Below are 18,105 nucleotides of genomic sequence, written 5' to 3'. Positions count from 1 at the left end.
CTATAGGTACAGAACCCCCAGAACATGCTCATGTGTGTCACCTCTTCTGTAAACCGGTGATAACGACCGTTTTACCCAGCGTGTTCTGGGATGTGAATAACGACATTGATAGTAACCTCCCTGAAAGGCTGTTCATATGATCTAGATAGTGACACTTCATTCCCATGAACGAATGCTTCGACTTCCCTCTTGTAAACTCTTTGAAAAGACAAATAAGAAACTAAATCTGCATTTCCATATTTTAATGAGAAAATATTATTTGGACGACTAGGTTCATAATTTAACGTAGACACTTTTTTAACCTTTGTCTTAAAACACACATGCTGGGAACAAGAACACCAAGATTTAAAACGCCATGCTCATTCTGTACAGGAAAAAGGTGAAAAAGAAACGTCTTTACAATTCCAATAGACACTAATGCCGTTTGTGAGGGGGTTTCCTTTTTTTTTTTTTTCCTTTTTCTTTTTTTCTTAAGCAGTTCACAACAGAACAACAGTTCAGTTTCCAGCAAACTACCTAAAACTAGGAAGGAGTATATCAAACAAAAGTGCATTTTACACGATTTAGAACCATTCCTATGCACAAACATGTACAGGTCCCCCAGCCCCCTCTCTCTGTCTGCAAAGCCCCAGCAGCAACCGGGGTGGCCCCGCGGTTTGTACCTGCTGCTGCCGTGTTGCCGGTCACTCCAGCAGCTTTGCTTAAGCCGTGCCGGGTTGTGCTTGGTGACTGGCGTTGGGTTTGGTTTGTGCTTTTGGGTTTTCAGTTGTTACCATTGTTGCTATGAAATAAGTAGCCAACAAATTTAAAAAGCTCCCCAAACCTTCCCGTTAACCGGAAGTGCACAGACAAAGCAACTTCTCTTTCTCTTCCATCTGACGACTACCGTAAACCTCCGCATTACAACAGGTACTGCGAAGGGGCCTCGTCGGTTTGCAGGACAGCTGCAAGTTCAGTATTTACATTCGAAGAGGTGCTTTGTAAACAAAACGGGCACGGAGCGGGTGAACGGGCGCCCCGCCGCAGCCGGGGGGACCTACCGCCGGGATCCCCATCTGGGCCCGTTCCCTGCGGCCCCTCAGCCCCCCCTCGGCGCTCCCGCCCAGCCGGCCCCCCAACGCACAAAGGCCCCGGGCACTTCCCGGCTTTTCCACGACCCAAGCGTTTGCTGCTCGGAGACTGGAAACGTCGCCGCTCTCCTGCAGTGAGACTGCAGCCGTTCCATGCTGTTGGTGCGTCTAAAGCTCGGTCCTCCGTAAGCCCCGCTCTTGCCAGACAAAGGAAGGCCAGGAGGCAGCGCCGGGCCGGGTTCGCCCGGTCCAGGCAAACAGGAGATGCCTGAAGTACTTTGGGAAAACCAGTGGTGCCCGTGGCAGTTCCTACCGGCGGGGAGTGGGGCCGGGCCGGTGCGTTTTGCCCCAGTAGAGCAGAAACCAAAGTTCAGGGCCGGGAAAGGAGCCGAGCCTCTAAAGAGGGCACGGCCGGGGGCGAGGTGGAGAGGGCAGCTCGGGCGAGCGGCAACACCTCAGCTGCCCGCGAGAGCTGCCTGAGCTCGAGGGGAAGAGAAGCGGGAGAAGGGGAGGGAGGAGAGATCCGAGGAAACTCCGGGAGAAGGGGCGGCGGAGTCCGTGAGATCGGCCCGGGTCAGTGCACGGCCACGGAGTGCAGCGCGGGCGTCGGGCTGGTGAGAGTCTCGCTGGGGGTGGCCGGGCTGCTCTGGCTGGTGGCCGTCTGCGAGGACGTGGGGCTGAGGGAGGGCGGCGAGTTCGAGAGGATGGTGGGGATGGGCGCGGGCAGGGCAGGCAGGGCCGGCACCGCGGCCGGGGCAGGCTTGATGGGGACGGGGATGGCCGGCAGCGTCTGCCCACCGTGGCAGAGCGGCTTGAGGGGGACGCCGTAGGCGCCGTACTCGCCGCTGGCCATGGAGATGGGGGTGGCGGTGTCGATCATGCCGGAGCTGTACATGTGGGGCCAGCCCGTACCGATGGAGCTGCCCACCGTAGTCAACTGGTTGGGAAGGGGGTAGGCTGCCGGCATGGGCTGCATGGTGGAAAAGGCGAGCCCCCCGGGCATCTTGTATTCTCTGGCGATGATGTTCTCGATGGCGAAGGGGTGCTTGAAGCTGGAGGTCTGGGACACGCCGAGGTTGTAGGTGGGCATCTGGGGCAGGTGGGTGCCGGAGGCGGCCAGGGCGCTGAGGCGCAGTTTGGCCTGCTGCTGCAGGTACTGCGCCGCATCCGACGGCTTGCTGGGCGCCAGCTGCTCCGAGCGCAGCACCTTGAAGCGCTTGCGGCGGCGCAGGAAGCTGCCGTTCTCGAACATGTCCCCGCAGCTGGGATGCAGCGCCCAGAAGCTGCCCTTGCCCGGCTGGTCGGGGCGGCGCGGGATCTTGATGAAGCAGTCGTTGAAGGAGAGGTTGTGGCGGAGGGAGTTCTGCCAGCGCTGCGTGTTCTCCCGGTAGTAGGGGAAGCGGTCCATGATGAACTTGTAGATCTCGCTCAGGGGCAGCATCTTCTCCGGGGAGCTCTGGATCGCCATGGCGGTCAGCGAGATGTAGGAGTAGGGAGGCTTCTGGTCGCTGTAAGTGTTTCTGCCCGGGCGAGGCATCTTCGGTGGGGGACCCGCGGATATCTGCAGAAGGGCAGCGACACGGAGGGGGCCGGGTGCGGGGTGAGTCCGAGGAGGTTTGCGCCGACACCCAGCCTGGGAGCGGGCGGTGTGGGGCCGCGCTGCGGGAACAAGGGCTCGGGGAAGGGGCCCAGCGGCGTTCGGCCCCCGGGGGCAGGATGGGGCTGGGGGAACCGACCAGAACTCCGCGGAGCCGGCAGCGGAAAGCTCTGTGTGCCCTCCTGCCAGCACCGGCCCCCTCCTCTCGGCCTCCCCGCGGCAGCCCGCGCCCCTCAAGTTACCCGGGTGGTAGCTCTGCCTTCTGGTCCCGGCGAAGAGGAGAAGGGGATGCCCTCCCCTCGCCCCGTCCCCCACCCCTCTCTACGCCAGACCCGCATATGCCCACCTTAAAGTTGCTCGAAGTTGACAGTCCGCATCCGGGACGCAGCCGGAGTCCGGGCTCTTTCCCGCCCCGCTCCTTCGGCGTGTCTCCTTCTCCTTCCCCGGCCGCTCTGCTCCGGTTTAGTCCTGAGGAGACAGCGAGCTGGCTCGGGGTTGGGAGTCCTCCTGTACACCCTCCCTTCTCCTTTGCGGGCTTCTTTTACACCACCGGCAGCTGGGCTGTAGCAGAGGCTCGTTCGCTTCTCTGCAGCCGCAGTGAGCTAAGTAGTTGCCTCCATGTCCTTCCTCTAACCATCTGATAGTTTTATGTGGTGACATGAGCAGAAAAGACCCCTGTAGAGGCGCTTCATTAATGTGCCACTTCTTTGCTATCATCTGACAATCGCCTTGGGAGCAGGGGGAGGGGAACGGGGAGGAGGGGGCTGGGAGAAAGGCATAATCTGGTTTCATTTACACCTATTTACATGGACACCTTGGGCCAATGGGAATCATTTCCATTTGAAGACAAGGCGAGGGGTGAAAAGGCTCCGCCAGCGGAATCGGGAATCGCGGTGCGGTGGGACCCAGTGCCTGCGGGGGGGGGGGGGGGGGGGGGGGGGGGGGGAATATGCACTAACCTCACTGTGGACTTTGCAGGAAGCTTAGTCTGCAATTCACACTTACCAGCGGAGGTGCCGAGCAGTGGGATGTTTGACATGGAAATTGCTTGGCTGTGGTATTCTGTTTGTTCTGCATTGTTATCTGATTTGTATTGTTGGCTAACTTGAGGCGAGCCTTTCTCCCTGTAAGGAGAGACTTTCTCTGCCAAATCCGCTCTCCCCGAGCGAAGGTTCTTTCGAGGAGAGAACAGATCAGGGCTCCGTTGTCCCCAGGGCGCTGTACATCACTCCAGCTCCGCGGACCTGTTGGTGCAAAGCTGGGGACTCACCTTAGAACCCCCGGCAGCGGCCGGGGCACGGCCCCGGTGGGCTTGGGCCGAGCTGCCCCCGGGGCGGGCGACCGGTCTGTATCAGCGGTCACTGTTCTAAATACCCGGGAGTGTGTGATGTGTATTCCCGAGGCTGCGGTGCATCCTGTCACCCTGAAAACAGAATATGAGGTTTACAGGGGAGGAGAGAGGAAGAGCCTTGGTGGTGAATACACATCCAGGTCGTTAAAAGTATTTTCGTAGCCGGTCAATAACTCACCAAAACGTAACTTAAACACGATGAATTTAGGAGATTAAACAGTTTCATTAATATTGAAATGGCTGCTGAGGCTGAGCGCGCCCGCTTGAGATGCAAGCACACGTTTTTCAATATTAACAGAAGTACTTGAGGAAAAGAATAATGTCACCTTCTTAATTCAGCAAAAACAGCCGGGGGGCGGGGGGAACGCTGCTGCGGGGCTGGCAGCCTTCTCGGGGGACAGTGCCCATGGAGCTGCCCCCCCCCCAAACCCCACGGCAGCTCCGGCTGGTGGGTGTTAAACTGCGGCACCCGCTCCAAACCGCTGCCCTCGGTCCCATCTAATCCCTCTCTCTCGGGGCAGGATGTCGTTTAAAGAATAATTGGCAAATAACTGTGTTACTCGGAACCCGAGCAGCCGGCCGCGGCCCCTCGCTGCCAGGCTAACGAGCCCTTTTGGGGGGACCTGCCGCTTGTGTGTCCCCGCTGGAGCGGTTCGGAGTCCGGCGCTGCCCTCCTCGGTTCCCGGCCCCGGATAGGGAGGGAAGGCGGCCCCCGACTTTTGGGGGGTTATGGTGAGAGGTGACGAGCCGGTGGACGTTTGTTAGAGGGCAGGAAAGACAATACTCTGAAATGAGGAGAGATTCCTCCCAGCATCCCTTAGGACACCGAGCTTCTGGTTTTGAACCGAGAGATGCCCCCAAAACCTGGGTTTAATGGACACCTCCCCCAAAGTCTAACACCCCTTGGGTCGGGTTTTGTCTCTCAAACCAAATTTGCTACTGTCAAACGCAGAGCTCAGAAACAGCGCGGGAGTGACTAAAATCAGTGGCTGACAAATCCTTTCTCCTCTTTCTGCCGGTATCTTTTCGAAGAAAGAAAAGAAAAAGCCAAAAAACAACCACCGGCGCAAATGGGAACTCTCAAGCTGTAAAGTTAAAGGAAAGTCGCCTTCCGTTGTCATTTGCTGTCTGGGTGCGATCGAGGTACGGCTGCACTGCGCCCGGGTTGGAGGGGTTGGTTTTATTTATCCCCCCTCCCAGTGCGAAGGGCTGAGTGAGCGCACGGGTAGGACAGGCAAAGCCACCCTGGCAACCGGCACCCGCGGGCTCACCTCGTGTGGAGCACGCAACAGATGACGGACCTGGGCAATATAGGGTTTAATTGTGACTTGTAACTTTGCCTTTTACTGTGAAAAGCCAGCGTTAGAGAGGAGGAGGGGGTGCGAGTGAATCTAAATCCATTGTGTGGAAAAACAAAACCAATCGACGTTTTTCTGAAGCCTAATTCAAATAAGGAGCTCAGGGGAAGTGTTGGGAAAACTGTATAAAATACACATAAGTCAATTATATCAATGTGCAAGCCCAATGGAATCTATTTGGTGCAATAACCATTCAGCCTTTGCATGGAGCCCATCACGGACCACCTTTCTGCATGGAAGGTTCGCAATAGCTCCCTTTCCCACAAGCAGGACCACACACGTTTACAGATTTGGTAATAATTTATGCTAATTTTCCTCCATAAATCCACAATTCGCCTCAGTGGCAAGCGGGGCTGTTGAGAGAGGAAAAGGAGACAGAAAAGTGACAAATGCAATATTGATTTTGAATCCTTGTGGCTGCAAGCAGGTGTGTGGCTGTGCAGAGCGGAGGAGTGGGAGCAGGGCTGGGGGGAGCCGAGAAGTTTTCCAGGGATAAAAAAAAGGAGGAAAAAAAAGAAAGAAAAACTCCACTCTGTGTGAGAGAATAGCTCACAACCTTGTTAATATTTACAAACCAGTTGGGAGAAAAGAGAAGGGAGGGGGGAAGTACCAGCTTCTTAAGGTTTCCTAGGCTGCGAAACACAATGCCAGGCTCCGAGCAAGCTTTCCCCGGTTTGGGAAGTCAGCCCTGGGCTGCCGGTTGCTGCTGCAGTTCGGCTGAGCCTCGCTCTTTTTGTTTTTGTAATGGCTCTGCTTCTCTTGGCTTCTTGGGGGCCGGGCGGGAGAAGGAAATGGAGAGATTTGGGCTCTCCAGCTCTTCTCGGTGCTGGAGGTCCCAGTGCGGTTCCCGAAGAGCTCTGGGAACGGCGAGGCTCTGTCCCACCCGCATTCTTCACCGCATCTGCCACTTTGGCGTGAAGCTACTTAGCGCCCTTTCAAAGGGATTTCGTCCCTTGCCCGAGGAGCACTAACCCCCCGCCTGTCCGGGCTGGCTGCGGTCTGCTCCCCCACCTGCGCCAGCGGCCCCTCCGCCCGTCTGTGTCCGTCCGTCCCCCCGCCCGCCGCCTCCTCGTCTCTGCTTCGTACCGGCTCCGGTGGGCGATGCCCTCGCCCGCCCCGTTGTGGGGTTCCAGCGCCAATGGCCTGACCGGGCACCAGCCCCGCCGGGGCCGCACCGGGGAACGGGGGATCCCCACAGACCGGGGACCCCTCCTGCTCAGGCTGCAGGACCGGGGCCCGTGGCGGCCCTGCCCGAGGGAAACAGGTGGAGGGTGCCCAAGCGCCCCGGCCCGGGGTCCGCCTGCGTGCGGTGCGCGGTTGTGCGGTTGTGCGGTGAGCTCTTCTCCCCCCGCTCCACCCAGCACCGCCGGTCGATCCACCGTCGCAGCGCCGCGGTCCCCCCAGACCCGCCGGCGACCCCCCAGGGCGGCTCCGAGGGGTGCCCGGGTTACGCGGGTCCGACACGACGAGTGCCCCCCTGCTCCCCTCCCCCCGGGGATGCGGGCTCAGCCGCCGCCTCCACGCCGCTCCCGAGAGTTGCGTTAGCGCGGGTTCCAGCCTGAGTCTTGCCGCTACTGCCCCGAGAGCCTGGCTTTGCGGTAAACTTCCCTTCCCGGGGCCGCTGGGTGTTTATCTGCACGTTTGGGATTTGTGGGTTTGTTTATTTATTTATCTGCAGAAGCATCAGGGAAGGCCTCGCCAAGTTCTTCTTTTTAATCTCCCCTTTTAAATAAATGTCGCGTTTCAAGCTGCCCCCTCTTCTCTTTTTGGCATTGTAGGAAATATTGAAAATGCCACCTTAGTATTGAAGGGATTAACTTGCTTTTCTCCCAGGCGCTAACTCTGGTGTAAAGGGAGCAGTAGATCAACTGTATAATGTGTGCACTGTTTGGTCATTTGTACAAGCAGAACAAAGGTTGAGCTAAGCCAAATTGCATTGCACTTGTGAACCGAGTCCCAATTTGAAGTATCTTTTACAGCAGGGGGAATGAGAACAATTTCGTGTATGTCTAAAAGGGAATAACAAAGCCACTTTCTAGAGCATCTCAAAGTGAAGTAGTGAGGCGTGACATTCCCAGGGTGAGGAGGGACAAAGGCAGGGTCAGGGGGATGAAAAAGGGAATCAAACAGCCACTTTCACATGTCTGCCCTCAACTGCTGCACCTCTCCATAATAGGAAACAACTGTTGTAAAAAGGGGGATTGCTCCCATTCATTCAAAATAGCAAATGATAGCTAAACAACATTGTCAAAACTGAATCAACTTCTGTGCAGTACCACCCAGAAAAAGGTATTGTGCTTTGGTTAATAGCTGGGTGGAGCAAACTCGATTTGCCTTTCTTTTGCTGCCTTCTTTTTGGTTTTGTTTTTTTTTTTTTTCCTTTCCCTTTCCTTTCTTTCTTTTTTTCCTTTTCTCTCTCTCTTTTTTTTTTTGGTTTTTTTTTTTGGAACTCTTCTCTCCAGCTCAGGCCATGTCATAAACCTGGTGTTTAATCATCAGCCTTTTTTCCACGTCTGGTTCCTCTCGCCCGATCTGTCCCCCTCAGCTCACTCTCCCTTCGCTGTTCCGTACAACACCAGAGAACAGAAAACCGAGCTGAGCCCGGTGCGGGATCAGCCGCCCATGGGAACCTGCCCGGGGCTGCGCGTCGGTGCCGCCGGGCAGTCCCCTCTATATGACCGATTTGTCTCATAGCCAACATTCTGAAATGGCTTTTATGACAATCGAGGATGATTTTAAGTTATAAATCCATCAGAGTAACGGCGTGCATGGTGCGGTGGTTTCCTCTCTGTAAAACCGCGTGCTCGATTCGGGCTCAGGCAGACTTCGAGGGACGTTTCCCCCACGTGTGAGTCCTTAACGAGACGGGATAACGGGGTGAGACCGCTGAGCACCTGCGGGGTTCCACCCATTGGCGGGGCCCTGCGCTTTCCACGCCACCCACCGAGCGGCCCTCACCGGGAGGACAATCCCCGGGCCCGTCTTACGGGGAAGCGGCCACTGTGTGTGTGTTGCAATGCCTATTTCCCTTTCCCTTCCACTCTCTACCTTTCCTCCTTCCTATAACACGAGCAACAATCCCATCTTCCCGTCAACCGTCTGCTCTGCAGCAAAACCCGCATTAACCTTCTTTAATATTTCATTCTTGGAAGAGGTCCTTATAATCTAACTTTAGAAAAGATTTCCCCGTAGCGATTTCTTCCAGCGTATTTTTCCTTCGTCTTTATTACGGAGTGATGCTGTACTCGCACAGCATTCAGTCAGCTAAAGAGGGAAGAAGTTAACAGAGGAATTTTCTTTCCCTTTGGCAGGGAAAGGTTTTACATGGGGGTAGAAGCCATGGGGAATGGCGGGGTTGGGGCTCCGCGCTTCGGGCGGCCGCCCTCGCCTTTCCCTTGCCCGGCGGGGTTTCCGCCCCAGCTCGCTCTCTCGTGGGCATGACCCCCCGCAGCCCCTCGCCCCGCACCTTCCCTCGTCCGGGCCGCTGTCCCGGTGACGGGAGGAGCCGGGGCCCCGCGGAGCTGGCGGGAGCCCTGCGCGGAGACGCCTGGGTGAACGCGTTGTGTATCTCACGTTATCACCCCGCTGTCTGCAGGCAATGTAGATTTTTCAAAGATCTAATGAATAAACAACCAGCAAGCGCTGGCGGTGTCATTTACATTGTTAATGCCTACATGTGTATAATAAATATGCATTTGTATGGCTTCAGATAAACTCTTTTCAGTTTCTAACCTGTGGTAATTTTTTTTTTTTTTAAAGCAGTCTTTTCCAAGAAGTCAGTTTTCCCGGTCGTTTCCTGAGCTGGTGGGGAATGAAGGGACACGGCGGGGGGTGGCCGGGACAGGGCGCGAGGCGGAGGCCGCGGCGGGCAGCGACCGGTGCTCATCGCTCGGTGCAACTCGCCACGGTTCTAGCAGCAGAATTTAACTGTCCAATGTTAGCTCACGGTATTAGTCTGGAGGTGCAAAGAACAATCCGTTCGGAGACGGAGCTTCAAAGGCACCGGATTCCCCTCAAGGAGAAGTTTACAAACGCGGCTGCTCCCCCCTTCCCTCCTCCCTCCTCCTCCTCCCCGCAGACAGCCGGTTTTCCCTGCACTCCTCTGTAGAGGGCATCCCTGACCAGGTTTCTCCCACCCCGCCGTGCAGAGCCCGCTTCCGGAGCAGCCCCGGGCCGCCCGGGGGTTGGCGGGGTCCCGCCGGCAGAGGGTGAAGCTCGCTGGCCCGCAGCCCCCTGTGCCGAGCGGCCCCGCACCCGGCACTGGGAAAGGATTAAGATTTGCTCCTCATTTTTCGCCGCAAACCAGGTGCCACTTCTTTACGCCTCTCGGTGGCAAATGTCTCGTCTTCAGCGGGCTGGGTCTGGCATACGTTATTTTAATTAAGTCTATGGCGATTTACTTTCCTCTGAGATCTATTCCACGGCGCAATTAGGAACGTATTGGTGCTAGCACATATGAATATTCAGGAGAGTGTCAATTAATTAGCAGACAGAGGAATCTCATTACGGTGCTCAAAACCCTTTTAGTGCTAAGCAGAATTAAGGGGGCATTTGCCAATGTGCTGGATTAGTGAATATTTTACTGCGCGCTCATTTAACTTCATTATCATAGCACTTACGCTACTCTCTGATTTTATTAATTAAATTGCTCATTAATTTATCCGGAAAGGGGGATACAAGTTTTATGACGCCACAGAACTGGCGTAGACGTCTCGGAAAGCGGCTCCTGCCCCGCCGGGCGCCGACTCCCTGGAGCTGGCGGCCGCCTGGGCACAGGGAGAGAATCGTAGGGAGAGGAGGGAGCACGCCCGCTGCCCGCGCCCCTCGGGCTGGTGCATTTCTCATCCTTTCAGTACAGAGATGCGGAGGGCGGCAGCAAAGGGAACGGGGTGTCGCTGGGAATTGGCGTCTTGCTTTCTGCTTAAATCTTTCCTCGGCACCTGGGGTGCGCAGAGCAGAGCCTATGTTGTGAATAACCCCCTAATCTCCGCACTAACCGCGGAGAGGACGGGAATACTGTCCTCGTTCTGTGCTCCGGACGCGCCCGAGCGAGCAGCGGGCAGCTAGCGCGTTCCCGGCGCACACCGGAGAACGGCGAAGATCAGGAGGCAGCGGGCGGGTTTAGGCTCGTTTTTCTAATTAGGCAGTATTTCAATTCTCATCATTTTCTAAGAAGTATTGTATTAAGAGCAGCTATTTAAAGAAAAGATGTCCGTGGGATATTGTGCTTTGCAAAAAACAAACAAAAATTCCCTCGGAAATGTTTGATATTAAATATTAATCGGATTTAAATCCGGTGGCCATATCTTGCGACAGTTGCGGCTGTGCGGGAGGCTGCCGGTAACCGGCCCGTGTGCACCTTCAACGGGAGCGCGGACCGGGGCCCGCGGCGGCTCTGCCGAGGAAACGTGCTCAGAAAGTGCCCGCGTGTCAACCCCGAGCGCGGAACCTGCCCGAAAAGGTTAGAAAGACAAATATTATATCTGCTTTCACAAAGGCGCCTGCTAAGTGTAGATCCGAAATTAATATGCATGTAAAATTAATTAGCTGCATTTCGTGACATCAAAATAAGTACCTGGGAAACAAGCACACCTTCTGGGCATTTGGCACCATATGCAGGAATTAGAGTTAATTGACTAATTACATAAATTAGGCATTAATTTTACAACACATCAAGTATAAAAGATATCTCAATTAATTGTGCGGGGAGCAGGAGGTTAAAGGGCAGGCGGCCGGTCCGGCCGGGTCAGCGGGGTCAATTACCTGGATGGTGATGGATGAGCTCGTGTCAGGGCACGGCTTCCTGCCGCTGAGGCCCGCCCACATGCTCGTGATGGTGGGAAACCTTGCATCTGTGGAGAGCGGGAGCGGGGCAGGGTCTGGTTTGGCCCGGTCCAGCCGCGGAGTTACCGGAGCTCTCGGTCAGTGCGTTTCGAACGACGCCGAACTGTCGTGGCAGCCATCGCACGGTTTGGGTCTTCAGGCGAGCCGAGCCGAGCCGAGGTGTGGTGTGGTGAAGTGCTCCACAGCTGCCTTCGTCCCGTCGGGGACAGGGTGTGTCCGGGTTTACCTGGGTGCACCCAGGCAGGATGTAGCCATCGGCTGGAGCATGAGGGTGGTACACTGAAATACAGAGAGGATTTTGAGTTAATGGGAATGGTCACATCTTAAAAGCTTCAAATGGCAAAATTCAAGCCAGTAAGGGAGCTCCCGGCACCAGAGGAAGCCCAGGCTGTGGAGCAGGGAGTGCAAAGGTTTCCATACTGCAAATGTTGGTGGGGGGACTGGTGAGTGGGTTTGCATTTATGCCGGGTCTTGCTGAGCAACATTAAGGGTCGAGTCCTGCTGGGCAGCTGTGGTCGAGGTGAGCGGTGAAGCTGGGCCAGGCGTGCCACAGGAGGGAGAGCACTGGGGTCTCTGGGGTTGCCTCTACCCTGGTTTGCCTTATTAATATAAGTAAAATTGGGTGTCCCTCCCCCTTTGTAAATAACTATCCCATAGGAAGTGGCCTGGTTGCATTAGTAACAATATAACCTGACTGCTGATGGGCTAGAAAACAGATGAGAACCTGCCACACGTCTATGTTTTTATTGAGACAAAACGTTCATTTTGATGTAGCAGTTCTGTACTGTTGCCAGATGCTGAAGGTACTTGAGGGAGATGTTGACAAGTGGATAATTGTCAGCAGAACTAAAACAGACACTTTGTTTACAGTTGAGCATGATTAATTGAGAGTAAATAAACCAGCAGCTCTGTTCATGAACTCTCAGCAGCTCAAGTTCACGAACGGCAGCACACTCCAGAAAGGAAGGCAGTGAACCTGCTGTTGTGTTCAAGGGAAGCCTTGTACGCCCGGGTCAGTGACTGAGCTCCGTAGTGAGAACACACAGCACAGGTTCTAGCTTTCGAGAGGCATGGGTTCCTGCTTGCTGCTTCTCTCTGCTGCTTTCTTCTGTTTCCTTTCTGTTTACATGACTGGATCACAAAGGGTTGTGGATCGCACGTTAATTGAGCAGAAAAAGCTGTGCATCTGAATGCTGGCCACAGTTGACATATTCAGGTAAAATGAGGGGACAACAACGGCCTAAGAGGTTTCATCAGCAATAAAATGTTAAAGGATGCTGTAATCTTTCTTCCTGCATTGTGACTTCAGGTCATAATAGAGTATTTCTTGTTTTACAACGGTAGTGAGCAGCGCAGATTAGTGCTGATGATCAGTAAACCCCAGGTGTAATCTGCACTTCTTTGGGGTTGTTTTTGTAAATCAAGGTAGGTTTCTATTTGTATCTCCTGTAGTGGTGTATGTTTACCCAGAGTTGTACAGAAGGTGGCATAGTTGGTATCTAAGTGATACCCATGGTGCTCAAACTAGCAAATGCTGTAGCTCAACTGAAAGGCGGGGGAAAATAGTGCTTACCTGTCCATTGCCCATATGTGGTGTTCGTGCATATCGTTCTCACAATTATAATTTCCCCTCTGTCCTTTGTGTTTTGATCCACCCTGAAGCCACTGCCTATGTGTTATTCTTCCTTTAATGGATGGGAGCTCTCCTGTGACACTGTTGTTACAGCCAGCTTGGCCTCCCAAGTGTGTAGCACATCTTTAAGCAGTTATGAGCATGTTAATCTGTATTCAAGTGTCTTGCCTTGGTCCTGTCCTGGGGTGGCTGGTAGTTTAAAATACCATATCCATGTGTATACCTGTTGTTGTGTATTTCTTGTTGAATCAAGTTACTAGTATGCAGAGGGTTTTTGGGTGGTTGGTTTTGTTTTCTTGGTTCTTTTTTTTGTTGTGCTAACTCTATCCTACTGTCACTGACTTTGACTGGGCAGGGTAATGGCAGCCTGTGCCAGCATCCAAGTGATGCACATAAAAGAATAGCCTTCCATCTCAGGTTCACAGTTTAAAGATGTGGTTCCTGGTGACTGTGTCGCAAAGGGTCCTTGAGGAGAGGTTGGGTGCTGTCTATTACAGCTGTAGCTGTTTCAGGAGAGGGGAGGACTGACAGGAATTTGTAAGAGGTTGAATGGTGATGCACATTTATCTGGCTTTTCAACATACAAGTAATGTTTAGTTACTGTTTTGCACTCTGAAGGCCTGGCATGCCATCAGCCCCTTATCCAGGGCTGATGTTGTTAGCATTGAGGGTGCTGCTAGTACAGTGTATGGGTGTGATGTGGCTCCATCACCCATGCACAATGGACCTGGTTTCTAGCATTGCTCCTGCTGCTTGCTGCCTGCTCCTGTCTACGTGGACCCTTGGGTGTCAGAGCCTTGCCTAGAATATTTAGTCTAATTGGTCAATAGATTGTCAGTAGGATTGTTTATTAACTTAGATAGTTTACACTATCACAGCCAAGATGATTGTTGTTCTTTGCTTTGAAGCCTTTATCCTTAGTATTTCTTCAGCTCCTTCCAAAACCTTTCTCCTTCCCTTCATCTGCAATCATGACTTTGCTCATCCCTCATCTAGAATGTGTCTCTTTCTCTGGAGCATGTGCTTGTCTAAGCTGCAGCAGTTGTTGCTTGCCTGTGCATCTCAGAAGTGCCCCAGGATGCTCCCCAAAGGCTGCAGCACTTCAAAGGAGATGCTGCAGGCTCAGAGCAGACAGAAAACAGGCACTTGTGGTGCTCTAAGCCCCAAAGGTGGCTGCTGGCATGGATGTAAGAGGAAAAGCTCCTTTCAAGGAGCAGCTTTGGAGTTTCCTTCTGTAGGGGAGCAGTGAGTACTTCAGGGACAAGGCAGCAAGCCAGGATCCTCTATGCAGGTTGTGAAGATCTTCCCAGAAGCTAGAGCAGCTGTCTGGGGAACTCCTGGGTGAGTCAAAAGCACCAAGGGGAGTGGGATGGGAGGAGTTTTCCTTGCAGAGAGATGAGAGCATTGTCTGTTCTGCTGCTGGCAAGCTTTCCAGCCCCCGAGTTACTGCTGTCTTACGCTAACTGCAAGTCCACGGTGTTACTTGTTTGGATAGTGGTGGGTATCAGCTGTCCAAACAGAAGGCCCTACTTATTTGCAAGACAAAAGGTAAAAAGCCCCTATTTGCCGTGTCAATTTTGCACTTTCACGCTGGTGAGGGACTGTCTGGTCAAGGACTATCAGATGGAAAAGACTTCTGAGAGGAAATCCCTTTGGCTGTACCTATGAACCTTACTTACCTAGCACCTCTAAAGGTTAAGTTCTCCAATGGAGAACTTAAAAAAACAGGCTCAAAAAGCAGGAGGTTCTGCTTTAGTCAACATTGGTGGATTTGGTGCGTTTTACAAATGGTAATGATCTACCTCATTCATGGGTGAATTATATGTGACTGCTGAGTGAGGATAGGCTCAGTTTCTTTATGACCCAGGCACAAGAGCTACGCTGTTTGCACCTACAGGAATGTCTATACAAAACTGCCATAAATCTTACTGACTCTGTAGTCTATAGCAAATCCTGGGAAGTCTAAATAATACTACTATATTGTAATAATGCCAAAGGTCCGGACCTCACTGGAGAAGACAATGTACAATCTCATGTCCTCCTGCTTTTTACAGAGCTTTTCAGCTGCTGTGGCCTGGCAGCTGTGTTAGACTCACAAGATAGTGTGACCTGGATGCTTCAGTCTAACTGGCCCAGGGAGATGTGCCTGGTTTTCTTGCTGCCCTGTCAATATAATGCCCCTGGGGTGTTAAGGGCATAAGCAGCATATGGATGTAGATATCCTTTTCTAATGGTTAGAAATTCCTAGTGGGTCCTGAAGGCAGTCTTTCTCTGAGCACAAACCTGGAGGCAACCAGTCATTTGCTGCATCATTATCTTGAAAGACCCTGAGTTGGAGTCAACATTGAAAGAGTGAGTGAGGCTCATGAAGATGAATGCCTTTGTATCTGGGTGCGGACACATGCTGGTACTCACCTGCTGGGATTTGCTGTAGGTAGTTGTGGAAGTACAGCCTGGGTAGGTTGTGAATCCTGTGTGCATAATATACTTTATATGCCTATGTTGTCCAATTAAAACAGGTGCATGGGTATCCAAATCTGTTCAAGTGGTGTTCATCTTATTATGTCCTCTTCAGGAAGAGATTGTCTTATTCATTAGATGCTTTCTTCTGCAAAAAAGACCACCTCTTGTAAGAGGTGTTTGTACATGAAAATCCTGAGATTTAGTAGTTTCCTTCTGCACTTTGTGTATGTAAAGTTTGCATGTATGTGCAAAGTAGAACTTTAACTTAGTTGTCATTAATGGTCAGAGATGCCATGGCACTGGTACTTTACTGGGGATAAAGTCAGTTATACATAAAACATTGTAACAGGATTATTAGAAAGTATTGAATGCTTGAGAATGTATGTGATACAGAAAGGGGCACGGAATTGCTGTGTACTTAGCGTGTATAATGCAGCTTGCTCAATTTGTTCCTGGCTATTCATAGGAGAGCACATTTTCTCTTTTTAATTGCAGAAGATGACAAGACCTTTTAATTAAGGTGGCATCTATAGTATTCATATACTGCAAAACCCACAAATGACTAAAACTTAATAGCGTCATAAAAACTAGTTAAAGCTTTTACCAACACTGCCATCACAGCAAGAGGTACTAAATCAACTACGTCAGCAATGAACTTATGCCTACACAGAGGCTACTGACTTGAAGAGCAGTGACTGTTTTCTTTTCCTGCTGAAATAAAGTCTCTGGTTTTTGTGGTTGTACTAGCGGCACTGGAGAGCAGCCCTTCCATCTCCTGAGGTGTTCCTGCCCTCCCCTCTCAACTCACTGCAACTTCAGTAACATCATGTTTCCAGTTAGAAGATACTGTTGGGGAAACAGGATAAAAACTACTTTACATCACTAGGAAGTTTCCTGCAGGCTTCAGTGGGACAGAAGGGCAGGGAATGGGAGCTTTGTGTCTGCACAGATGTGTGGAAGCAGGCAGGCAGCAGTAGATGCCGTAGGAGCAGAGGGAGGCATGAGGCCTCAGTGCTTCACTGATTCACTGTTTCAGTTGGCGTGAACCACACCATTCACTGCAGGGAAGGCATGACTGCAGTGGAGTCACTACTGGAACATCTGATGTTAATGATATTAAACAAAGTCTTTTAGCAAGGATGTATGCACAGACACTTTTTTTTTCCTTCCACTTTTCCTTATAATGACAGTCTTGCATTTGTTGGGCTAATAGTTTTGTGGGGGATGCTCCTTCACTGTCCCTGTTTCATAAGATGCTATGCTTCTCCAGGAAGTGCATCCCACTACTGAGATGGCATATGTGCCAGCTGAACATTCCCAGATTTTGCCTTGATAACACTGTTAGTAATGGGAATGGTTCTCAGCTGCTTTTATAAGGGCTTAGGGGTTGTGGGTTTTTTGTTTGTTTAGTTGTGGGGCTTTTTTTCCCCTCCCTGTCTTCCATGGAACATAAAGGAATATTATGCCAGTGCTTAAGGTATGGTCTTATTTTTGACAAAAGCTTTTTGTGTTTTTCATCATGCTTAGTCTATGGAAAGAGCACCTTTGTGTGTAAGTAACAGTTACTGGAGGAGGCTTTTGCAGGCATCTCCTTTTTCCATAGAATGAGATATTTAGCAGCTTGGTTTAAATCATAATGCCATGATGCATGATATTCCTCGAGGGTGCTTTGTTATCAATTAAGAAATAAACCAGTTAGGATAATTCAACATTTCCTTTGGGATTAGTTCAGAAAGTGACATGATTTTTACCTTGTCGCTAAAAATACCATATTGTTCACCAGATGAGTACTTAATTTAAAGATGCTGTTCCAAAGAGAGACCTTGTTAGAGTAAAAAGTCCTTTACCATGAGAACCCTTAGCAAAAGAGAGGAGGACAGAGTAAACAGGAAAAGAAGGGACCTTGGGATGTATTAACGTTTAGCAACACTGAAATGAATTGTGTTAATCGTGTCCGGCTTGATACTGGGGAGTTATGCTGATCAAGTGTATTTTCTCCATTTTGAGTTTTGAGTGCTGACTTTTCACTTGTGGATGTGGCAGCAGTCATTTGGGGATTGTTCTACTCAAAGTGTTGCAACTGCTGGGATTGTTCAGCCAGCCAGAATCCCTGATTCTTTGGTCCCTTTTGTATCCCTAGTGCAGTCCCAAGGGCCCTGAGTGGCATCAGTTGGTTAGCTGAGTAGGCTGAAGTGTCTGCAGTCTTTCCATTGGTGTTTTCTAGGCTGGCATGTGTGGCCTGGGTTTCATGGCACAGGGAAGGTTGTGTATCCTCCTCTTCCAGCCCTTCACCATCTATCTTCTCATCTGCTTCCTGTTATCTAGAGAACTGTGATCCCTTGCTTCAGCATGTGCCTGGTTCGTCCAGCAAGGAGGCTGGAGCTGGGACCACCATCATGCTCTGACAGAAGTTAGTGTAGCACTAAAGAGCCAAGAGATTGAGGGTAGCATAAAACCTGTCTCAAGCCCTCTGGTGCTCAAAGGATCCTTTGTTAATGAGATGGAGTACAGAGACAATTCAATCTGATGCTCAACTAATACTTGTGAATATAGACAAAATGCCGAAGTTGTGGTGGAGCCTGTGCCTTGATGCTCACCAAAGTGTCTGCACCAAACCATAAGAGCACAAGGCAGAGTTAGTCTGACACATCCTAGGGAAGCTCTCCGGACCATATTACCACTTGAACAGATTCAGTTGTTTTAGAAGCCTGTCATGTGAATGTTCTTCATCTTGGCATTTGTGTGACTAGCACCTGCAGATCACCACTCTTTACAAGATAAATAGTCCA

General features: G+C 51.8%; 1 protein-coding gene and 1 long non-coding RNA gene across 4 annotated transcripts in view; one reads left to right on the top strand and one right to left on the bottom strand.

Moving 5' to 3' along the window:
• Positions 1-18,105, top strand: part of LOC130593814 (uncharacterized) — a 232,077-nt gene that overhangs the window by 113,919 nt on the left and 100,053 nt on the right. The window lies entirely within an intron of this gene.
• FOXB1 (forkhead box B1) lies at positions 818-3,473 on the bottom strand. The gene is made up of 2 exons (XM_057399221.1): positions 3,014-3,473; positions 818-2,631 (listed from the first exon to the last, which is right to left on the bottom strand). The coding sequence occupies exon 2, from the start codon at positions 2,605-2,607 to the stop codon at positions 1,645-1,647; it is 963 nt and encodes a 320-aa protein (XP_057255204.1). The 5' UTR covers positions 2,608-2,631; positions 3,014-3,473; the 3' UTR covers positions 818-1,644.

Source organism: Pezoporus wallicus, unplaced genomic scaffold (assembly GCF_028554395.1).
Source record: "Pezoporus wallicus isolate ANWC-B61680 ecotype Strahan unplaced genomic scaffold, APGP_CSIRO_Pwel_v1 contig_3952, whole genome shotgun sequence".
Lineage (NCBI taxonomy): Eukaryota > Metazoa > Chordata > Aves > Psittaciformes > Psittacidae > Pezoporus > Pezoporus wallicus.
This window is presented reverse-complemented; position numbering and strand designations above follow the sequence as displayed.